The sequence below is a fragment of the Octopus bimaculoides genome, chromosome 19 (genome assembly GCF_046866305.1).
Source record: "Octopus bimaculoides isolate indiv1 chromosome 19, ASM4686630v1, whole genome shotgun sequence".
NCBI classification, from domain to species: Eukaryota; Metazoa; Mollusca; class Cephalopoda; order Octopoda; family Octopodidae; genus Octopus; species Octopus bimaculoides.
In genome coordinates, this window is record NC_142946.1 from 54,452,908 (window position 1) to 54,478,131 (window position 25,224).

Genomic DNA, 25,224 nt, shown 5'->3' on the forward strand with positions numbered 1-25,224 from the left:
TCCCTTTGTGTGCATGTTCTCTTTTATTTTTTCCCCAGTTTTAGCCAAATGGCTATATATCTATGCATTTCTATATAATCGTCACAAGTGTTTTATGTCTGTTCATCTGTTTTATATCAATGTTTGCATTGGTGCTTATTAGTTGACTTATTTAAATTTGGACAAAGCTGGATGTCTATCCTACTGCTGATCACTGAATTCCACAGGCAGGGAATGGTACATGCTTCTGTCAGTCAGGTAAAAGGAGGTGAACAAAATGATAATACTGCTTCACTAAAATTACACAATGGCTAAGAGAAGATTTTGGCCTCATGGACTTGTGATTTATGGCCCAGTCCACTGGTCTTACAGCCTTTACATTCACATTGTTTTGAATTAGTTTTGCATTCTCAGCTTCAAGATTTCGATTATGTAATTGTTTATTTTTAGAATGATTTTGTTGGGGAGGTGTGAGAGGCTGGACCTGGTCAGTTTGAACATAAAACAGGTAGAATATTTGGGCCTGGTATGGCCGGTTTAAACGCTAAAGGCATAAGAGATTCTTAAAAAGGATGCATTTTACTTGCATCAGCATGGAAAATTATTGTCAACAATTGTTTGAAACTGCCTTTTATACACTCCATGTGTAGTTGAATGGTTAAAAAGTTCACTTCATAATCACAAGGTTCTGGATTTGATCCCACTAATGGGATCTTGGGTAAATATCATGTACCATAACCTCAGGTCAATCCTAGCTGTGTGTGTGAAATTGGGTAGATGGAAACTGTTTGGAAACTCATAGAATAGATTGTTTATAATTCAAAGGTCCAGCCTTGTCACACTGTGCCTTGCTGACTGTGCCCTAGAAATACATCATAGGCGTATGTGTATGTAGCATGCTCAGCCACTTAGAAGCTAATGTAATGAGTAGGTAATTCAGTTGGTCGAGCAACTGAATGCTCATTGTTAAGATCCATTGCTTATATACACTTAGTAGACATGTATGTTTATTTGTAGTCTAACAGAAAAATTTACAACTGAAGAAATTTGTTAATTCTGTTTGTCTGGTAATTACTAACTAATGGTGCCATCTTTTGAGGTCTGTCTTATTTAAAATGATAGGTGAGCAGAAAATGAATGTGGGTAAAGTGCTTACAAAACTATGTTTTTATGTTGTGTTTTATCTGTTCTCTCTCTGCTATAAATGTGATGTGCATGTTTTTTGACTAAATTACTTTGTTTCTGTTACTACATTGCCTGGTTGTGTTAAGTGTTGTAGACAAAGCTGTGAGATACACATGTTGCATAATTACATAACTAGTTTGTCACTTGATTCGTTTAGACTACCAAAGAAGAGAGATTGAACAATATATATATGAGTCTGATTTTTGAAATGTAACTTTCTTCCTTAACACAACAGTTTCTGTTCAACATTTTGTCTTTATTAATATAAAAATGGATTTGTTTTTCTTTTTCTTTTAAAGCAGGTACAAAAGTTTAGAATAGCAATCTAAGTTGTTTAGAATGAGAAATCTGAGTTATATGAGGCAATGTTTTAAATGTTAAAACTCTGTGCGTGTGTGTGTACTTTATTTATAAAAGATGAGTAAGACTTTGAATTAAGCTTAGTTCCATTGTTCTTTGATCTATTTAGTCTATGAAGCACTATTATGCTAATAGCTGGAAGTGTTGTTTCAGTGATAAAACAAAATGTATATTGTACATGATCTTTCTGCATATAACCAGTACCTCAGAAAAATGGGAACAGATTTAAACTTTGGATATCAGCCTTGCTAAATTTAAGAAATGTCTTCACTAATCACTTGAAAAATGTCCCCGCTAATTCTTGATGCAACATCCAATTTCATTTCAGTGTTTGTCTGTACCAGTTATACACTGCTCCACAAATCTCATTTATGAAAGATGTGTGAAACATCTCCAGCAACAACTGAGGCTGCTGCTACTATTGTTTACAGTTTGGAAACTTTCTCAGTGTGCAATAATTTCTAATTTCTTTTTTTTTTTTTTTTTCCCCCTCTACTTTATTTGTCTGATTTGACCTTTATTCATTTCCTAACTATTGCCAACTTAATGTGACAGCAATGCTGTTGTTGCAGCAGTTGGATATTTCTAATCTTTTTTCCTTCTTTCACTCACCAATCATGATATAAGTCTCCCATAAACCACCACTAATTAGAGATTATAGCTGAAGATTGCCTTTATCAACTGAGCTAACGATATATTTATATCATCTCTCTGATACCAAATTACTTGCACAGTGTAATGAAATTCCATTTTTTTCTATTTGGTAGCTAATGAATGCTAATTCTTTGACTATATCTTATATTGTAACCTTTACTATTCTAATATCTTTTATCAGTTAATTCTATAACACTGGATATAATAAAAGATATTGTATGTGTTGTTTGGCAGAATTATTAGTGTTGGATAAAGTACCTCATGGTATTTATTCTGATCCCCTGTGCTTTGAGTTGAAATCCTACCTAGGTCAACTTTGCCTGTCATCCTTTTGGGGTTGATAAAAAAAAGTACCAATCTAGGACAGTGGATAGGCAGAGCTGTTAGAGGTTCAGGGGAGATGCTTTGCACTCTCTGTTCTGCGTCTTTGCATTCTGACAGCAATGCCTATGGCAACACTAATACCAAGTTGTATTGGCCCAAATCAACTACCTTTCCCTTGGATAAACATTGGTGGTATGGAGAAGGGGAGACTTGCAAGCACAGGCAATTGCTAGCTTTCCTCAAGAAAATCTAGCCCAGGAGGGCACATACATGTGCTGATGCTTAATCAATATCGACAGACAGAGACCTTACAGAGACCTTACATGCTGTTTTGGGTGTCAACAGAACATGACGCTTTTTATTTCTCCCACAAAAGCTTTTTAAAACATCGAGTTTAGTATAAAAATGTAATCCTTTTATGGTTCCTTTTTGCTCGCCAACCTTCAGTTCCACTTGATGATGAGAACAAAAAACTGTCTTATTCTTTTGGATGTAAAAATGGGAATGCATTGATGAAAAGTTAAAAGAGTGAGGTGGGAGAAAATATTGTATGATGGCAGTTAGTTAAGTTTCCCAGGTTCATGGGCTCTTTGACTTGAGCCATAAAAACTCTACACCCTACTCTCTCTCTCTCTCTCTCTCTCTCTATCTCTCTCTCTTACACACACACACACACATACTGGTTTATAAAATTAGTGGTGTACAATTTCATTGACCTTTAGCAGCTTTCTATGTTTCTTATTTGTCTATCTTCCTTTTCTTTCTTCTCCATCATTTTTCTCATTTGCTTCTTCAGTCTTCTTGGTTTGGCCAGTGTTGTATATAATTACAGGGGTGTTTTACTGATTAGCTAATCAGTTAATCTCAAATGAAATAGAAATATTTACATAGATGACCTTTTAGCTTAACTTGACCAGTTCCTCAGATGTTTCTACAGTTTTAGTTTTACCGTTATACTTGGGGATGGTCATATTTTGCCAATTAAACACACGCACTTATATATATGGTCTTCACTGCAGCTTTGTTGTTATTATTTTAGTGAAGAACGAATATATAGTGAATGTGGTCCTACCCATGCATGCATGGAAGACAGACATTAAACAATGATGATGATAGTGATGTGTTTAATTGGCAAAATATAATCATCCCCAAGTATAACAACATGCTCTGTTATATTAATTTTGCTCTGGTGAATAATGACAGGATATCAACGTGAAAATTACTCACCTCTCTGCTCATAGATAAAATGTCACACCAATTTATAGAAAAAAGAGGATCCAGAGCACATATAGATTAGTTGTTTGAGAATATATTACATGCAATGTGATTGGACCTTCAATCCAAATCCCATTCAATATTCAACCAATCGCTGCACAGGACTCAACCAATGTTCAAAACTCACGTGATAGGTAAAATGACCAATCATTACAGATTAACGCACTAAGCTTGTATCAGTTTAATGTATTCAATATACCATAATAGAAATTGGTCTTGCTTCATGTTCAGTGTATTAGGAAATATTTTTCTATTTTTGTATATATTTTTTCCTTGATATGTGAAATATGTTCTTGTGGGCTATTTAATATATTGAGTAAAAGACAACTCAATGAAAATCAAAAATGACAACTGAACTAAAAACAGTATTATTTCTAAAATTTACAAGATCATCAATAATACATCTATGTAAGCAAATCATTTTGCTTTAGTTTCAAATTTAACCTTGATATTCTAATCTGTTAAAATCTGAAATTTATTAAGCATCATCATCATCCTCGTCATCACCATTTCATGTTTGCTTTCCATGCTGGCCTGGGTTGGACAGTTTGACAGGAGCGGGCAAGCCAGAGTTCTGCACCAGGCTCCAGTTGTCTGTTTTGGCATAGTTCTTACAGCTAGATGCTCTTTCTAATGCCAACTACTTTACAGAGAGTACTGGGTACTTTTGACGTGGCACCAGTACCGTTACTTTTGACATGGCGCCAGCAGAGGTGGGTTTTTTTTTTACATGGCACCAGCATGGGTGTTTTATACATGGCATGAGCACTCGTAGTGTTGCCAAGTAGCTTACAAGACAAGGACTTCAGCTGAGAGAGGAAGTGAAACCAAGGGAAGTCGCTGTGTGCCAGGTGAGAGACAGGGATGGCTGTCTTATTACAGAGGAGATACTTGGTTACCCCAGTTGGACAAGGTGGGAGAGGAAGGTAGGGAAGAGTTAGAGAGAAAAATAGAGACAGTCAGAGTGAAAGAGAGGGAACAGTGGGGGGAGTATAAGTAGGTACAGTGGGGGAAAGAGGGAGATGTTCCATAAGAGTGTGCAGGAAGGTATTTAGAGAGGTGAAGGTGAGAGGAACGGGAGTGGGTGGGAGATGGGGATGGTAGATATGTAAAGATATAGAAAGTGTGTGGAGGGGCCTGCAGTGGGTGGTGGGGGGTTTCAAATTTATGAATTTCTAAATTTTAATTCATTGGTGATACTCCATAAATTAGGTTGTGGTGTTATGTAGTTCCAGTTGTGCTCCTGTATGATTGAGCTATAGTGCTATGCTAATCAAGTTGGGTACTACATGGGTCAGATTGTGGTGCTACATGGACCATATTGTGCTGCATGGCTCAAATATAGTTATATATGTGGTTATGTTGCCAGTTGGTTCTTAAAATAAACTATCGGAAAACAGTGTTATTCCTTCTTATTGAGTTCAGTTGATGGCAAAGAAAAGATTGGTTGGAAACTGTAATTAAAGGAGTTATGAATGAATTAAAAGAATATCTAAATCTAATCAAAATATTTATTCAGTTATCAAACAAGAATAACAAATCAACAAAGAATTCTTGTCCATACTCAATTATTTCTGTATAGTTTTTTGATATTGTTTATAACTAAAGGTTACTTTCATTTTGTATGTCATCTATTGATAAAAATTAGTACAATATTTTAGTGTAACTCATTTAAACTGCAGGTATATGAAACCCATACTAATGTATATTGCTGAGAGATAACAATAGATATATATATATATCTATAAATATGTAAATATCTATATATATATATGTTGTTGTAGGTGTTGCTATAGTAACTCGCTGGCTGCATGTCGACTGAATTTCGGGTTGAAGAGACATCATTGCATGAAGACTTTGAAATAGGTCAAGACAATATATATATTAAACTGCTATTCCAATCAACTCTACTTTTCTACTTTTTCTTGCTTCCTAATAACAAGCACTTTTTTCTCCAAAAGGCTAGCATTCGTATATTATTATTATGATTGTTATTAATATTTTTACTGTTGTTGGGTGCTGAGCTACATTGCTAAGTCCATGACCACATCAGTACCAGTGACCCAGTTGGAATCATTTAATTTATACTGTTCATTCCCCTATAAAAAAAACACAAACATTACATCTTTCCTCTCCTTGTTTTGTTAGATATCTGAATACTTCCATGTATAGTAACTTTTCAGTAGTAGCAAATAATAATAATAATAATAATAATAATAATAATAATAATAATAAAAATGCTAGCCCTGGTATTAACTCCTACTCTCTGCAAGAAGGGTTTTTTTTCCATTAATCATTCTGTTTGCTGCTAACATCCTTATAACTAAAACATCCTTTTATTTATATTTTTTCATATTTATTCCACCTCAGTATAATTAATCTCACTAACATTGTTATATTATATTAATAACTTTTTTGATATTTACTTCCCAAGCACCAGACTGCACTGCATCTTCTCTCTGCACTGCAATTAGATGAGGACTCTTCAATGATGATATTTTCACATAAATTTCTACATATTTTGATTTTCTGGCATTTTTTCTTATTTATATAAAAAAAAGTAACTGTTTTTGATTTTCCATGTTTTTATTTTTTCTTGTTGCTGTTTTAATTTGGCAAATATATTTTCTAAGATAAACACTTTTACTAAGTCGATGTTTCATGTGTTAATAAGGCTTCAAGTAAAAGCCTCCTGATCTATGAAGGTGATGAAGGATTTTAAAAAGAATTTGGGTTTAGTCATAAGTCGTTAGTTTTTTCTGTGTTTGTCATGTCTGTGACTATTCACTAGCAACATGTTCTGTTTGCCCACCTAATAGATAATTGTGGTTTGTTAAAACTGTGTACGTGTTTAGTCACCATATTTCACCAGTAGTTTCCAGACATCTCTGGATGATGTACTAATATAGATTTTTGTATAGCTACCATAGTGTATATATACTAGAGTTAGAACGTAGAGCTTGCAAATTTCAAGTTCAGTTGGTGTAGTGTGTATGTATACATTAGAACTCAGTGGTTACAGGTCACCAAGTTGCTGACTGAATATATTAAGGTTGAGAACCTTGTTAGCAAATGTAATGCACCATCGATATCACAGAATGAAGTCAACAATCCAAGAGCCCAAAATGGCAAGTACATTATCCACAATGGTAATATTTAGCCCCACTTAAATGTGGATGTTCTTTTAGAACAAACTATACTGTGATAGATACACTGAGAGAAACTCTCATAAAAGCGAAGAGATCCACCCCATACAACCTTGTTTGGTGAGACTGAATAATAAGTGTTCCAATATTTGTTGCTGCAAAATGCAAACTCCTGTACGGAACATGTAAAATTGACTTGCTTTACTTTACTGAGAGAGACAAGACATTGGTAACTATTGCATATCTGACAAGCCTGCAACTCTACACGACCTCCCACATAGAACAAATGAAAGACAAGAGTAGTATTTCATGTGTCTCAGCATCATCAAAAATGTTTACTCTGCACACTATGCCTGAAAAAATTGGCTGGGTGGTCTTATTTGGAATGCTTTTGGTGATAGATCTGCTCACTTAAGGCTGAATTGGAGCTGTTCAACAACAACTATAGCAACTCATGTAACAATGATTCTATTTCATAGATTAAATTATCATCTATTCTGTTGTATCTTTCTGCTTTTATTATCTATATATATATATATGGGAGAATATACAAAAAATAACAACAGACGAGGACAGGTGGTGTAAATAACAAAAGTATATATTAGTATGACGCTCGGGAATACGGAAAGTCTTTGACGTTTCGAGCTACGCTCTTCAACAGAAAGAATACGGAGACAAGGAGAAAAACACATATATATATATATATATATATATATATATATATATATATATATTATATATCATATTGCAACAAGAGGTGACTAAAAGGGTAGAATATGAGACTAGATAATTATTTACAATGTCTAATTTAGGTGACCAGCTTTACTTTTTTGTACTTCAGGGATTGGTTTTTGTCCTACTAAAGTTTATAAAATTAAGTACAAGTAATATACTGGAAGTAATTCTATGTATTACATTGTTTGACTGCTTAATATTAGCCTTGTACAAGTATAAAGGAACCTTATTTACAGCTTCATGGTTTCACTCCAATAAAAATATAAATATATGAAGCACTAAATAATTAGTTTTCTGATAAGACACTTAAGACACCAAAAAAATAGGTAGAGCTTGTTTTTTACTTAGTTCTCCCTGACTAATCTTTTTTAATACCTTTTAATAAATTGTTTGTAGTTTCACATGAATAATAAATTTGTTCTGTTTGTTTTGACCAGAGATTCAAACCAGCAGCGTATCATGTCAGGAGATTCCACTCAAATGATTTGGTCAAAATCTCTTCTCTCGCAACAACATCAGATCCGACTGGATCGCAGGTTAGTCCAACAATTATTGCTGATCACTCAAAGATTTGATACACCAAATTGCCACAAGCTTTTAATAGTTGCATAGTTCAGTAGTCAAATGAGTCAACTGGATAAAACAGTAAAGCAGATGCTTTTCACATGAAGACTAGTGAACGTGCATTGCTTCTCTGCAAATCAGCAGAATAGAGGAATATTTAAAGGAAAGGAATGACTGATTAACTGAGACGGGACTATGGTTAAATACATCAAGGAGAGCCTTGTCATTAGAGAAATATAAATTACTTATATTTCAATCAAACATAAATATAATCAGTCCTGTCATGCAATGTCAAGCCTCATGTGACTTGATAACTTGAGTATTTCATACAGGTTAACTGGACATATATTGTTATTACAGGAGTTTCCGTGCTGGATCACGTCCCAGTAGTCTGAAGATGAAATCTTCCACAATGAAAGAGAATGGTGACATTCATGGCGTAACAATGACTTCATCACGTCGTACTGAAGATTTTGATATCAAAGTATGGCAACAGAGAAAGCAACAAGCTGAATTCAAACGGTACGTATTGACAATGCTTGTAAGTATCATCATCATCATCATCATCATTTGATGTCTACTTTTTCATGCTTGCATCCATTTTGTTCTTCTCCTGTCCCTTTTCTTGTTGCTTTCCCTCAGATTTTCTTTCGTTTATATTTGCTAAATTTTAATTATTCATTTTAAAAAGTTTTAAATGAGAAATTTTACATTTTGCATAGTATTTTCTCTGCTTCTGTCACTGTAGGAGTCAACAGGAAGAAGAACTGCGAGAGAATCATCCTTACTTTGATACTCCACTCTTTGCAGTTGGTCGAGAGTCAAGGTTCCGCAGGTTCTGCCAAATGGTCGTCAATGCTAGATACAAGTACATGCTAAAAGATCCTGTTACTGGCAAAGAAATAATCAGCAGATCTAAGCGTCTGCAGTAAGTATTTCCCTGCCCTTCTGTGAAGTCTAGACTAGTTGGTCAGGTAAGCTATTATTCTGTCAAAGTTTGACAATTGGAATTGGTAAAGATCCCCTTCGGTCATGAAGGACCATAGGATTGCATCTTGAAAGCTACCCACCGAGGCACAAGTCCGGGCAAGGTTATTTTTTTTATGGAACACCAGTAGTTGCCTCTCTCTTTCTTTTTCTCTTTCCTCTCTCACCCTTTTGCTCCAATTACTCTTATTTCCTCCATTTTATTCTTGTTTCTTTCTCTCTCCCACCCTAATTAATTTTCTACTATCTTTTCTTCTGTTCATTTGCTTGATCGCATTGCTTTAAACAAAATGACACAATGTAGTGTTGTGAGGCCTTTTTAGTCATGTCGGGCATAAGGCAACCTCACTAGTGCTGGTGCAACAATAAACTGCACCCTGTATTCTCAGTAAAGTGTATAGCAAATAAATAGAAACAATGTGTGGTCAAGAGAATTCTTCAGTCATGTCTTGCTGAGGAAATGGCAACCGCTCTAATACTGATGTTGTGATAAAATGCAACCTTTATACTCTAATCTTTTACTAGTTTCTGTCATTAGACTGCAGCCATGCTGGGGCACTGCCTCAAATCAATATATTAATCCTTTAGCATTCAGACTACTCTGTCAAATGTAATGCTTATTCATTCACATTGTTTTTAATTAATTATGTGTTATCTCGTAGCTTTGAGATTTAAATGGCATGATTGTTTATTTTTAGAATGACATTGTAAGATAGGTGTGGGAGGCCAGATCTGGCTAGGATGAACATAAAGCAGGTAGAATATTTGGATTTGATATGGCCAGTTTAAATGCTACAGGGTTAAACCTCATTCTCCTTATCCAGTTAAGGATAGAATTAAAAAGCCATGTGCACTTCAAATGAATAAACAAATAGAAACAAATAGAAACAAATAGAAACAAATGAAATGTTTATCCTGATTAAAGATGATGTTTATGTTTATTCCCACAGCAAACTACTTGGTCTTGTCACCTACCTTGATTGGATGATGATTATTGTAACAGTATTGTCTTGTATTTCAATGATTCTTGAGACTCCAAGTTACCGAGTGGAGAATGAGCCGAAGCTTCAGGTAAACTGCTCACTACTCTCTCTTTTTTTACTCATCTACCTACTTACATTTAATGTGTGTGTGAGAGAGAGAGAATGTGTGTGCATGTGTGGTCTTTCTCATCATAACTCTTTATCGATTTCATGCATTTTTCTTCTTTCTCATTCTCTTTATTTCATTCCTCTTTGCTTCTTTCATTCTCTTTCTCTCTCTCTCTTTATTTCCCACTTACTCTTGGCTTCTCTCCTATTTTATACTTTCTCTTTACCTCTCTCTTTATTTTACACTTTCTCTTTGCTTCTCACTCTCTCTTTATTTTATAATTTCTTCTTACCACACTCTCCTTGTTTTATACTCTCTCTCTCTCTCTCTCTATTTAATGTATCATTTTCCTCATTCTTGTTCCTCTCTGGTTTCTATTTCAGTTTGCTGAATATATATTTGTCATTTGTATGAGTATTGAAATGCTGCTGAAGATTTTAGCATCTGGCTTTTTCTTCACTCCAAAAGCTGTTGTCAGAGATTTTAGTGGTGTTTTAGACCTTTTTATATACACTGTAAGTATCCAGTTGCCTCTGCTACCAACCAGTTTTGCTTTGTTATACATTGTGGAGTTTTATCACATGGGAATTGTAAATATTCATATCACTGCTTACTAGAAAAATAACCACTGAATCTTGCTTCAATTTACAATCACAATGGCAATGAATTACCAGTCTTTACTGTGTAGGACAAAGCGTTGATGTATTTGTTCCAGCTTTCAGCACTGAGTTCAAGTCTCACCAAGTTTAACTTTATTTTTCATCTTTTTGGGTTGATGAAATAAAGACCATTCCAAAGAGGTGTCTTTGAACAAGACACCTCAGTTCCCATTGCTTCAGTTTACTCAGATGAAAACGAGTGCCTGCTGGTGCAACCCTTTCTACCTCCCAACTGCCATGTCTTCAGTGTCACTCTGCTACATTGATGGTGAACCTTATTAAGCCTATCATGTTGACATTTTAATCGTTTAATAATCCTGTCATTGAAATGTCACATGTATACACATGTTTTAATCTTTTGTAACTGCTCAAGGATAAACTTTTTATAAAATGGTATTGCAGGAAGATTTTTATTTTCAAAGTCCATTGCATGTCACCTAAAAACCTGTTGAGTCCCTGGTAACGCATTCTATAGATTCACTGTCTGATCTATTACATAAGGCATAGGAATGGCAGTGTGATTAAGAAATTTACTTCACAACCATCTGCTCGGCATTTTGGACAAGTGTCTTCTACTATTGCCCCCAGGCTAACCAATACCTTGTGAGTGAATTTGGTAGATGGAAACTATACAAACCACATTGTATATATTCATTTGTTTGTTTATACATCCATTTTTCAATGTTTGCTTGGTTTAGACAAATATATTATTGAGGTATTGTTTCACAGCTGGATGCCCTTCCTGTTGTTAACCTATATCTGTTTTTCAAGTAAGAGATCTCTTATTCCACATGTCTTCAATGGCACAAAGCCAATAGTTGAAGTGTAAGCTGGAGAAATGATGACAACATCACCATTTATAACCTGTGATCTTTGATGAAGTACAATTGTTAAAAGTCACCCAGGCATGCCCACACACATATGCACACATGCATACATGACAGGCTTCTTTCAATTTCCATCACAAGGAATCCACTCACTAGGCTTTGATTGACCCAGGACTCTAACTGAAGACACTTGTCTATGGTGCCATACAATGGGACTGAACCTGAAATCCTAGTTGGGTAATGGATTTCTCACCCATGCAGCCATGTGTGTGCAACTACATGCATGCATGTGAGAATGTTAATATTCTGCACTCAAATGAGTTATGGTCAATGTCATTTTCCTGTCAACAAATTGTCCAGTAATTCAGTACTTTTAAAGATATGCAGAATGCAAAAACTTTCTTTGCTTTGAAAGAAAAGGTGAGGGTTAGTGATTTCAGGCTAGCATAATAAAAAAGAAAAATCTGCCATGAAACCAAATGAACAAATAAATTACTCAATTTGTAAACAGATTTATAATAACTAATATCTTTGTTATATACTTTTTGTTCCTCTTCAAATGGCTTGTTTTATCCATATTCACTTATTTTATTTGCAGACAAGTTTATTATTTCTAATTTGGATGCCAAAAAATGTTCAAGCCCAGTCCGGTGCTCAAGTTCTCATGATTCTCCGGTGCCTACGTCCTCTTCGAATTTTTAATTTAGTCCCTCACATGAGAAAAGTTGTTTATGAATTAGTACGGGGCTTTAAAGAAATTCTCATGGTATAGTTTCTTTTCTATTTTTTTTTTTTTGACATTTATGTTTTTATAAAATTATTATTTTGATTTCGTTGGTGACCCAAGATGTGGTTTGATTAGCAGTTAAATCATGACAAACCAAGTTTACAACCAGAGTCCATTAGCCATCTTAGTCTACAACTCTGCTGTTAGACTCTGGCTCTGGTTCTACTTATAGCCGGTGTCTGATATTTGGTGCTTGTGTATGTTTGTACCATGGTCTATTTCATTAGGGCATATATCACCAAATGGATAGCTTCTTCAACGATGAGGATGAAAGCCTTTAACATGACCTTCTAGTCAAGACAGGAGCTGAGTATAAACATTGAAGAGATGATGAAGCGATCATGTTGTCACTGCATTATCTCAAGATGCTTGATCACAGAATACTGAACCTTCTCAAAAGAAACTACAAAAGATTGCAATAAGTATGATTGCAGGGTTGATAAAATATGTACCAGTGAGTACTGGGGTCGATGTAATTGACTTACGCCCTCCCCCAGGTTGCTGGCCTTATGCCAAAATTTGACACCATTAGTTGAAGTAGTAGTAGTAGTAGTAGTAGTAGTTGTTGCTGTTGTTGTTGTACACAGACTTAAAACTACACCATCATTAGTGTCTTAATCGTAATTATCATCCTCCTCGTTTGTATTTTTTTATTCAGGTGTCTATACTTCTGATTCTACTAATGTTTGTATTTGCAACATTTGGTGTCCATCTGTATGGAGGTCGTTTGGCACGTTGCAATGATCCAAATATCACAGAAAGAGTAAGTTGACCCTTTTTTTTGCTTCTCCATTTAAATTATAACTTATTAATTTACAACTTGCATATCCATATGCAAAGACAAAATGGTGTTCTCAAAATAAGTTACAAAACATTGGTTCTTCAACCAGTCAACCTACACTCCAACCACACTCATCAGTAATATACCTCTTTCATTCCCATCTTCTTCATTCCTTATGATTATAAATAAATAAATCTAGTCAATTTATGTACCATCTCTTTACCTCTTTTGTCCAACAGAAATATTGTGAAGGTGTATTTATGACCCAAGTCTATGTTACTAAAATGAAAATCCTTGAAGATAATGATAACTCAACAAGACCAGGTTACTTTGTGCCAAGAGTATGGTAAGTATGCAGACTTTGGACATTTATTTCATTGGTTTCTTATATCTAGTTCTTTATCTTGTGTCATAAGCTGTCTCGTCTGAGTTTTCTTTTTAACTCTTTAGCATTCAGGTTACTTTGTCAAATATAATGCTTACTTATTCGTATTGCTTTCAATTAATTATGCATTATCTTGTAGCTTTGAGATTTTGATGATGTGATTGTTAATTTTTTTTTAATGATATTGTAGGCTAGGTGTGAGAGGCTGGATGTAGCTAGTTTGAACATTAAACAAGGTAGAATATTTGGGCCAGATATGGCTGGTTTAAATGTTGGTTTGTTTTTCTCACTGTAACTTAGTAGTTCAGCAAAAGAGACCGATACAGTAAGTACCAGTCTTAAAAATAAGTAATAGGGTCAGTTTGCCTGACTAAACCTTTCCGGGCAGTGCCCCAACAGGGACACAGTCCGATAATAGAAACAAATAAAAGATTTCCTCTTGGTGTGTGTTTAACTGTACCACACCAGTTTTATTGATTGATAAGATATCTGTAACGACAGTGTTCTTGCATGGCCTTGCCTATAGCTGCTAGAACAGATTGGGGAATGAATTGTCATTCATAACGTTTATATTTTCATTTCCATTGTTTAGGGCGAATCCACGAAATTTCAACTTTGATAATATTGGCAATGCAATGCTAGCACTATTTGAAGTTCTGTCTCTCGAGGGCTGGTTAGAAATTCGAGACGTCATTGTAGAACAAGTAGGCTGGGTAAGTTCCACATTAATGTTTCTATCCTATCCTTTGCAGAATGTTGACTTTCAGTTACCATTGTCTTTGATAAACTACATTAACTGAAGATAGGAGCTATCTGATAAGATGTGATATTGATTGTAATTTCTTTCTTCTTGTCCATGTAACTCCTAACATGACCATCCTTAATAAGGAATTCATTATGACTTCTTTCTACAGGTACATGCCATTTACATTCATGTGTTTGTCTTCATTGGTTATATGATAGGACTTACACTCTTTGTTGGAGTAGTCATTGCTAACTATAGTGAAAACAAGGTGAGTAAACTTTCACATTGTCGACTGATTTCACTAGCTTACCTTCTCATTTATTGTTAAATGATTTCTACAGAGTGTAAGCACCCTGAGAGAAAAGTTGGATTTAAGAAGCATCAGATGTGGTGTGCAAGAGAGACGACTGTGCTGGCATGGTCATGTGTTGTGAATGAATGAGGACAGCTGTGTGAAAAAGTGTCACACCCTAGCAGTTGAGGGAATCTGTGGAAGAGGTAGACCCAGGAAGACCTGGGATGAGGTGGTGAGGCACAACCATCGAACATTGAGCCTTACCGAGGCAAGGACTAGTGACTGAGACCTTTAGAGATATGCTGTGCTTGAGAAGACCCTGACAAGCCAAGTGAGACCATAGCCCATGGACTATGCCAGTGGGTGTAACCAGCCCACTTATGAGTAACCCCTCATTCATTGGACAATAAACTTTGCTTGCGAAGACCTATTGAGGCAAGTTAAATCAAAATCAAAATCACTGACATGGCCGATGACAGTACCGCCTGATTGGCACTCGTACCAGTGGAACATTAAAAGCACATCCAAGAGTGATCATTGCCAGGGCCATGGATTGGCTCCCATGCTGGTGGCATGTAAAAAGCACCATTCGAGCGTAATCATTGCCAGCATCACCCTACTGGCACGGGAAAAACAACATTTGAGCGTGGTCGTTGCCAGTGCCACCAGACTGGATCCCGTGTAGGTAGCACGTAAAACACACCTTTTGAGCGTGGTCATTGCCAGAACCACCTGACTGGCCCTCATGCTAGTGGCACGTAAAAGCACCCACTACACTCTAGCAGTGGTTGGCGTTAGGAAGGGCGTCCAGCTGTTGAAACTTTGCCAGATCAGATTGGAGCCTGATGCAGTCTTCTGGCTCACCAGTCCTCAGTCAAACTGTCCAGCCATGCCAGCATGGAAAGTGGACGTTAAGCAATGATGACGATGATATATAATTAGTATTTGCTTATTGTAGTTAGATTAACTCATACATGTTGATTGAAGTGGATTATGTTTGCTGTATCACAGACATATCCCTCTTCCAATGCCAGCATGGAAAAATTGACATTTTAACACTAGTTTTAACACTTGTTTTACTGACATGTTATTTTCTGAAGCTGTTGTTGCTATTTATCTAGGGAACTGCACTGCTAACTGTGGATCAGAGGCGTTGGTTGGATTTGAAGGGCAGAATCAAGCTTGCTCACCCACTACATATTCCTCCGAGACCAGGTAAGTCGAGGTCTTTTTATAATTTTTTGATTTAAAACATAGATGGCAGTAGTTGAGCTTCCTTCCCCAAAATTTCAGGCCTTGTACCCAAAGTAAAAAAAGGATTATTATTAAGGCAGTGAGCTGGCAGAATCATTAGCACACCAGGAAAAGTGCTTGGCAGCATTTTGTCTGTCTTTCTGTTCTGTGTTCAAATTCTGCCTAAGTCGACTTTACCTTTCATCCTTTTGGGGTCAATAAAATAAGTACCAATTGAATATTGGGGTCAATGTAATCGGCTGTCCCCTTCCTCCAAACTTCAGCACTTGTGCCCATCAGAAATAGGATCATCATCCTCATCTGGCTCTTTTTTACAGGCAAATTCTGCTCAAGTAGACTTTGTTTTGATTCTTTCAGGGTCAATAAAGTAAGTTCTAGCCAAGTACTGGGGGGGGGGGGGGGGTTGATCTATACAGTTTGTTCTTTCCCCACATCAAAATTGTTACCTTATACCAAAATTTGCTTGCTTGGCAAAATGCTCAGTGGCATTTCATCCGTCTATTCATTATGAGTTCAAATTCCACCGAGGTTGACTTTACCTTTCATCCTTTTGGGGTCAATAAATTAAGTACCAGTCAAGTATAGGGTCAATGTGATCACCTTCCCCATCCTCCAAAATTTCAGGCTTTATGCCTATAGTAGAAAGAATTATTATTATCATTATTATTATTGTTATTATTTGTGTGGGTATGTATGTCTCTGTGTGTGTGTATATGGGCGTGCATGTTAATTTTTGTAAGATAAACAGTACTTAGGGTATATAATTTCTGTTTATCTTACATAAATTAGCGTATTTGTGTTAATTTATGTGAGTTAAACCCCACTACACACACACACACACACACAGACCAAAGAACTTACATTTTGTTTTTCATTCTGAGATATTTCCTCATTCCTTTAACATTTCTCTTCTATTCTCAGATGGCAATGGTTTCCGTGCTTTAATGTACGATATCACCCAACACATATTTTTCAAAAGGGCTGTGGCAATTTTAGTTTTGGCTAATTGTAGTTTACTATCTGTTCCAGTAAGTACCTTTATCTCAATTGTATTCTTTACATGTTCTTGTTGTTCAATTAACTCCTTTTCATGAATTCATCTTTCAATCATTTTTCCATTGCAGTGGTTGAAAAATGACCACAAAACATTTGTACTTGCAAGCATCTCGACTGTGTTCACACTTCTCTTTTTATGTGAGGTAAGTTGTACACATTTTGTCAGTTTAATTATTTGTTTGGGGAAATTGAACAACAACTAGATGGCAACAGTCATGATAGTCCTCATCATCATCATTTTACATTCACTTTCCATAGCCACGTCCACCACAAGGTCCAGTCCTTGTTGCAGTGTGATGGCTTGTGTGCTTCAGTGATCCTAAGAGCTATGCAACAAAGTGCAAGTTCTTGGTAGTGTCTCCTGTACCAGACAGGTCAAAGGCTTTAATTGGTACTCTGTCTGTTACAATGATATGGGTTCCAGTTGAACCAATCAGTGGAACAGCCTACTTGTGCAATTAACATGCAAGTGGCAGAGTAATCCACAGACACACGTACACTTAAGGTGGTTCTCAGGAAGATTCAGTGTGACATAGAATGTAACAAAGCTGGCTCTTTGAAATACAGGTACTCTTCGTTCTTACCTGACCTGCACATTTTGGTGGGGGGAAAGAGCAAGTTGTATAGACTGAACCCCACCCCCAGTGCTCAGCTGGTCCTTACTTCATTGACCCTGAAAGAATGAAATAAAGTCCATCTCAGAAGAATTTGAATGTAAAGAGCCAGAAGAAATGCTGTTAAGCATGTTGTCTGACATGCTGATGATTCTGTCAGAGAGCCACTCTAATAATAATAATGATATAGGCACAAGGCCTGAAAGTTTGACAGAGGAGGCTAATCAATTACATTGACCCCAGTATGTAACTGGTAGTTATTTTATTGACCTTGAAAAGATGAAAGGCAAAGTTAACCTCAACGGAATTTGAACTCAGAACGTTATGACAGACAAAATGCCACTAAGCAACTCGGGTTTTGTTGGAATTCCTGCAGTCTTGCATGCATAGCGGGCTTGCTACCTGCAGCCTACTGTACCATACTATCCATTCTTTTCAACCATCTCATACTTTCTTGATTATTCTGGCCATGCCTAAAAGGCAAGCCTTCTGCAACAGCTCTATTATTATCATTATTGTTTGAAATAGCAATGCATGCCATCAAAGTGACACTGGGCTACAAATATGATGCCCAATAAACCCATTATGACTACTTGTCCGATAAAGGGACACTAGGCACATGCATCACAACCATATGTGCTTGACATAGTGGGGTCTCATATCAAAATAAACATTACATGACCTTGCAGGTGGGACCCAGTGATAATTTTCTTCAGATTGAGTAGCCCACCCTGCTCAAATGGTCCCTGAATAAGGGTTGTTTAAGGATGATGAATGAAACATCCATGTTTACAAGGGTGACTCATTCAAACCCCAAAGAATTCCTCTCAACACATGTCTATGATGCTCCCCCACTACTCCTACACGTGATCAGAGATGCACAAATTGTCAACCATTAAGGAACCTGCTCAACTGGTTGTGGTCAAGCAAATCTGTGGTATTGAGCAGAATATTTGCTGTGGCCCATCTTTTATACCAAGACAAAACATGTACATGATAACACTTCCATATTATTATTATTATTATTATTATTAAGGTGGTGGATTGGTAGAATTATTGGAATGTCAGGAAAATGCTTTTTGGCATGTTTTGACTTCACCCTTTAACACTTTTTTTTTTGTCAGGGTCAATAAAAATAAAGTACCAGTCAAGTACTGGAGTTGATTTAAATGACCAATCCTTTCTCCCAAGCTTTCTGACTTTGTACCTGTTTTAGAAACTATTATTAGGTTGATGGATTGGTATAATAGAGTGTATTCTGTGCCAGTGTTAGAAATTATTATGTTGTTTGTTGTTGTTTCTCCTATTAGGTTATTATGAAGATGATTGCTCTAACCCCCAATGGCTACTGGACAAGTCATCGGAATCGGTTTGACATGTTGGTCACTTTCCTTGGAGTCATATGGATTGTCTTACACTTCACTGTTCGGGTAAGTCCATATTATTGTTACAATTCTATCTTCAGTCTCTCCTCTTATGCTATTCCAACAGCTGTTGGCAATCATGACCCTCCATGCTAAAACCTGAAGATTCATGATGTTTCAGTGGGAAAGAGACAGTGTTGGCTTCCTGTAGCTTTTTGGTGGTTTATTTACAGTTTACTTGGAGTTACATGTACAAAGCTTCCCACAGCCATTGTTTTGTATCTCTGAGTAAGACACAAAAACTTTGCTGGCCCTAGTTGTTTTTATTTAGGATCACAGCTCAATGGCTGTATGGAGTTTTGAGCTGATGACCATATAGTCTGTAGCCCAGCACTATAACCTCGCAGCCCTTGCCTCAAATCTGAATTGAAACTTTGAAAAATTATAAAATATTCAGTCGTCCTCGTCCTCGTCCTTGTCGTCCTCATCATCATAATCATTATCATCATCATCGTATGTCCACTTTTCTTGTCAGTATCGGTTAAACAGGTTGTTGCTGCACCCCTAGATAGGTTGAAGGACCCATCTCACTCACAGGTTTCATTTCTGACTTATTTTTTATGGCTGGGTGCTCTTCTTAGCACTAATATTGTTCTTTGTCATTGTCACCACTGCCATCATCATCATCATCATCACCATCATTACCATCACCATCATTATTATTATTATTATTATTATTAACACCTGTTCTCTATGCAGGAATTGCTTGAACAGTTTGACAGGAGCTGGCCAACTGGAGAGCTGGATTTCTTTAAATTTTTTCTACTTCATTCTCATCTTGGCTACTGTCCCTTTGGAATTCTCTCAGCCCTGCTCTTTAGGGTACCTAGGTAATAGAAGCTATCAACTACATTTAAAGAGCCCTCTGAATATTATCATGCTATGTCATATCCTATAATCTTATTTTATCTTGTAAAACTAGAATTAAAAATTAACTTGTCTTTTGTTTGACTTGAAATATTGTCGGTCAGATATCTAATCAACCGTATCCTGGTATCGTTGTTTAACTTCAGGTCAACCCTGATTCAACAGAACCATGATCAAACACATTTCAACTATAGCTGCCCTGTCATTTTCTCTACTTTATTATATTTAAGACTACACTGTCATCCAATATGTTCTTACTTTCCTTTGTTCAAAACAGTAGTGTATGTTATAAGGGATAGTTGGTGCCAATCTTTCTCAGGTTGAGTAACCAGTTTCTGAAATATGGTCAACATATAGTGTTATATAATAAAATTACCATAAGGTGTAATGTTTGATTATTTTTCTTGTATATTTCAGAATGTTGGCAGTAATACATATGGTTATGTCATCATTGTTTTACGGTTTTTCACAATCACAGGGAAACATGTAAGTTTTTACAGAAAAATTTGTACCTGCATGGAATGTTTCCTTATTTTTACTTTGTGATAAAGGACTTTTATATGACCAGATACACTCTATATATATATATATATATATATATATATATATATATATATATATATATATGTATATGTCTGCAAATCTAATGGAGGTCTCAAAAGACATTTTAAAATCCACAAAGATCAGAACTTCACTGCAATCTATGTAGGTGTCTTTTCAATACATTGATCTAAGGTGTATGTACAAGAGATGGTTAGAATCTACATAACATATATATATATAAGTATGTTTGCCTTAAAATATATATAACAATTGCTGTGAGATGGAGGCATGACTTTTTGATGTATCAAATCTATTACTAGTCTTGGTTTAAATTCACACTCAGAATCACATTCGTTTTATCATTCATGCTCTTACAAGAAAATTAGAAGTCTAAAGTTTCTTTTTAACTTTGCAAACAATCTCAAACCATAGTTTTATTGCTGTTGTTGTCAAAAATGTTTAACTGGTTTTACAAAATGTTAAATGTTATATATAGTTTATAGTTTCCTTAATTACTTAATCTAAATGTGATGATGTGCTTTCAGGCAACCCTCACCATGCTAATGCAGACAGTTGTTATGTCCGTTTTAAAGAGCTTTTTCATCATCACTGGAATGTTTTTGTTAATGCTGTTCTATGCCTATGCTGGTGTCATCTTGTTTGGCAATGTTAAATATGGGTACAATTTGGGAAGGTAGGTACAACAGAACACATTTTTTTTATTTTACTTTTTGGTTCATTATTGTTATTGTTGTTATTATTATATCCTAAAACCAAAGTGTCACATAAAAAGCATTGGTGTGGGTGCTGGTGCAGCATAAAAAGCACCCAGTGCACTCTGTAAAGTGGGTGGCTTTCGGAAGGGCATCCAGCTGAAGAAACCAAGTCTATGGAACTTGATGCAGTCCCTAACCTTGCCAGTTCCTGCCGAGCCATCCAACCCATGCCAGCATGGAAAACATGTGTTAAATGATGATGATGACGATGGTTATTATTAAGACAGTGATCTGACAGAATTGTTAAAGCATTGGACAGAATGCCTGGTGGTAGTTCTTCTGACTTTCACAACTGAAGACAGGGACAGTAAACAGTAGAATCTGTGCACGAACCATCCACGCATCTGTTGGTTCCCCATGGAGCAGTGTAACACAGAAGCTACAGTCAGGAGTAGAGCAGGTGATATGGACCCCCTGGCTTGTTGCTTTTGCAAAGCAATATGGCAAAAGTGCTACCCAGACAAATAGTAAAAAATATGTAGATGGAACGAGTGAGCATGGAATTTGGAAGCCTTTATGACCCTTCAGAACTATGGCCATCCCAGGACTGTCCTATTGTGGGTACAGTTGTTAGCCATAAAACTCAGAATACAGGGCAGAAGGCCCACTTGTTTCATTGTGGTAGCCATGTGTCCAGGCCAGGCCAGGCCATGCCAATGTGGATACAAATGAACATAAAGATAACAACAGTAACAATGTCTATGCATAACAATGAGTATATAAAATAACACCTATTATGTGTGGCCGTTAAGATTTTTGTGTAAGCTTCTTTTCATTGTTATCTCTTCAGACATGCAAATTTCAAGACAGCTCCAAATGCCATTGCTTTGTTGTTCCGTATTGTTACTGGTGAAGACTGGAACAAGATTATGCATGATTGTATGGTAAGTCCACCTGTATTTTTTGTCTAATTAGAATTCAAGCATCCAGTATTTGTGTTCACTGCTGCCATCACCATGCAGAATTGTTAAGAGTCTCAGGTAAAATGTTTTGCAGTTTTCACTTATGGCTTTTTGCTATTCTGAGTCTAAATCCTGCTGAAGTCAACTTTGCTTTCATCTTTTTGGAGCAGTTAAGTAGTGGGATTAATGGTACCAACTAACCCTTTTCCTTCATAGTTACTGACCTTACATCTAAATTATAAACAATTATGATTGTTTTTCTCTTTGCTTGTTTCATGTGAATATTTGTATCACCTGGTGCACTTTTGTGTTCCTGAGATGTGTGCAGCATTATGTTCTCATCCTTGTGAGGATTGGAGGAATGTAAGACTTTTTCTGCATTCTATTGTGTGTGGTTTGTGTAATAAGTTACACTATTTTATTGGGCCTTTATAGTATATGTTATTTAAGTTGTGTTGTTTTAGATTATTAGATGCTTGTTTTATAGTGTGTGTGATGTGTATGAAAATTGTTCTATTTGAGCTATTCTGTAGAACTGATAGTATATTGCACAAGATGGGAGCTGTTCCTAGCAGAGCTATTTTGTAGATAATGTGTAGTGAGCCCTGGTATGGCTTTCATATTTTTTTAATTGTGCTCTAGTTTCTAGTGGTACCATTTTCACCCTAATGCTCCACATTTTGAATATTTCAATTTAAGGTGATTAGATAAAATCTACTAAAATGCGGTCTTGCATATCAACAGCAACATACTTAAAACTGATGCCAGTGATATTGAATGAGATAAACTACCTCTTCTTTTTCAATGCAACACTTTCATAAACATTATGAAAGTGTTGCCAAACAGAAATATTTAGAGTTTTCCTGAAACTTTTGTTTTAGATCAAAAGTAATTTTTGTTGAATAATTTTTCTTTCAAATTTCAATGAAACATATATTTCGATATTAATTCATGTCAATTTTGTGTTCCTTGTTCCTGAACAGATCAGCCCTCCATTTTGTTCCATTAAGCAGGATGGCTGGAAGACCGACTGTGGAAATTTCACTGCTTCCCTCATGTACTTTTGCTCTTTCTACATCATCATTACATACATTGTGTTAAATTTATTGGTTGGTAAGTGAAAAAGAATATATTCAGAATTATATGTAGTCTACCTTTTTTGTATTACTTTTATATAGTTAATACACTAGTTTTTGCTCTATCTCCCATTATTACTGCTAAATCTCATTTCAAAGTAAGAGATGAACAGGAAACTATGGCAAATCTGTAGCAGCTTTAGACTTTATAATATTTGAGTTCAGGTATGTTAATTCTGTAATATTAGTTACAATCTTGTTCTAGACACTCAACAAACCAATATTATTATGACTTTATCCATCTCACTCTCTAGATCACCATCATCATATAACATCCATGTTCCATGCTAGCATTGGATCTGTTGGGTCCATCTTGTTCCAGTGTTAGCTTTGGCATGGTTTCTACGGCCAAATGCTCTTCCTAATGTCAAGTACTTTACAGCATGTAGTTTGCAATGTCGAATGGCGGGATAACTTTGTGTTAGGAGTAAATAAGGAGCTAGAGCAGAACAACTTTCTTGCTGTAGAGGAGGTGTGTGACTACTGACATTGTAGAAGAGAAGGTGGGAATGGTTGAGTGAAGCAAGAAAGCAATGGGTCAGAGAGTAGAAGATGACTGACAGTGTTAAGCAGCAGAATAGTAATGATGAAACAGTAGAGAAGAGGAGGAGGAGGAAGAGAGAGGGATAATATTAGGTAAGTTGCAGGAGTGAGTGAGGAGGAGGATAGGCAAGCATAATGCATGAGGAGGGTGAGAGATGTAGTGTGGAGGGAGAATAGTTGTTGGTTCAGTATTCTGGGTTGAGCATATTAAAACGATATATGAGAAAAAGAAACCAGTTTTGTTTTTAAATATATTTCAGTTTTTATACTCATTTTCGTCTATCTTTAACAGTGCACATTTTCCATCTGTCCATTTTAGCTTTTTTTGAAAATTGCACACTATCCATCCATGTTTCCTGGGAAAGATATTTATTTCAGTTTAACATTTCCTTTTCACAGCTATTATTATGGAGAATTTTTCATTATTTTATTCAAACGAGGAAGATGCTTTACTCAGTTATAACGACATCCGACAGTTTCAGAACACCTGGAATTTAGTAGATATCAACCGAAAGGTAAGTCGTTAATGCTGGTGATTAGATCATTCTTTTACCTGCTGGGTTTTGGTCCTTTGAGCCTTTCGATATCCTAACTGTTCTGCCAGCTAGTCACCTTGGTGATGGTGGTGGCGGTGGCAGCAGCAGCGGCAATAGTAGTAGTACTTCTACTACTAATAATAATAACAACATTCAAATGTTGATAAATTTCCCAAAGTAATGAACCCATATATTTTTCTCTGTTTGATGTCTGTATATTTATTCCATCTGATATCTTTGCACTTCAGGGTGTCATACCTGCCAGAAGAGTGAAGTTCTTGTTACGTCTTTTACGAGGTCGACTTGAAGTAGATTTAGAAAAAGACCGTCTACTGTTTAAACATATGTGTTACGAGATTGAAAAACTTTACAATGGAGGCGATGTTACATTCCACGATGTACTCAGGTATGTTAGATGTAAAGTCTATTGACTTTTTAATGAATCTTCATTATTCCACAATGTGAATTTTGAGAATTTTTTTTATTCCACCCTTCAACTGGAAATTTTAGTCAACAGATCAAATATTGTTGGTGGCCTCTGCGATGTAAGTTTGTGCTATGAGATGTAAGTCTGCATTCATGTATATGTATGCATGTATGCACACACAAATGTACACACACACACACAAACACACACTTATTGCAAACCTGCCTACCCAACCGGCCACCTTCAGTTCTCTGCCCCTATACTCTATCCACCTTCTACCTTGAGGATATTCCTTTTAATACTTCATTATTACCGTCTTTCCTCTATAGCAAGACACCTGCTTCTGTCCCTCTTTCCTAATTTAGC

At 36.1% G+C, this 25,224-nt stretch overlaps 1 protein-coding gene across 4 annotated transcripts in view; it reads left to right on the plus strand.

Annotated features, from left to right (window-relative positions):
* LOC106875399 (sodium leak channel NALCN) overlaps positions 1-25,224 on the plus strand; it is a 77,740-nt gene that overhangs the window by 46,016 nt on the left and 6,500 nt on the right. For all 4 annotated transcript variants that reach the window (XM_089337778.1, XM_089337780.1, XM_089337781.1 and 1 more), the window contains exons 17-36: positions 8,096-8,194; positions 8,583-8,744; positions 8,971-9,150; positions 10,160-10,280; positions 10,685-10,816; positions 12,386-12,553; positions 13,233-13,337; positions 13,595-13,701; positions 14,333-14,453; positions 14,655-14,753; positions 15,902-15,995; positions 16,956-17,062; positions 17,159-17,233; positions 19,015-19,134; positions 20,413-20,481; positions 21,084-21,232; positions 22,105-22,198; positions 23,200-23,329; positions 24,295-24,410; positions 24,680-24,837. In XM_089337778.1, coding sequence (XP_089193904.1) covers positions 8,096-8,194; positions 8,583-8,744; positions 8,971-9,150; positions 10,160-10,280; positions 10,685-10,816; positions 12,386-12,553; positions 13,233-13,337; positions 13,595-13,701; positions 14,333-14,453; positions 14,655-14,753; positions 15,902-15,995; positions 16,956-17,062; positions 17,159-17,233; positions 19,015-19,134; positions 20,413-20,481; positions 21,084-21,232; positions 22,105-22,198; positions 23,200-23,329; positions 24,295-24,410; positions 24,680-24,837 — 2,406 coding nt within the window. The remainder of the gene's footprint in view (positions 1-8,095; positions 8,195-8,582; positions 8,745-8,970; positions 9,151-10,159; positions 10,281-10,684; positions 10,817-12,385; positions 12,554-13,232; positions 13,338-13,594; positions 13,702-14,332; positions 14,454-14,654; positions 14,754-15,901; positions 15,996-16,955; positions 17,063-17,158; positions 17,234-19,014; positions 19,135-20,412; positions 20,482-21,083; positions 21,233-22,104; positions 22,199-23,199; positions 23,330-24,294; positions 24,411-24,679; positions 24,838-25,224) is intronic.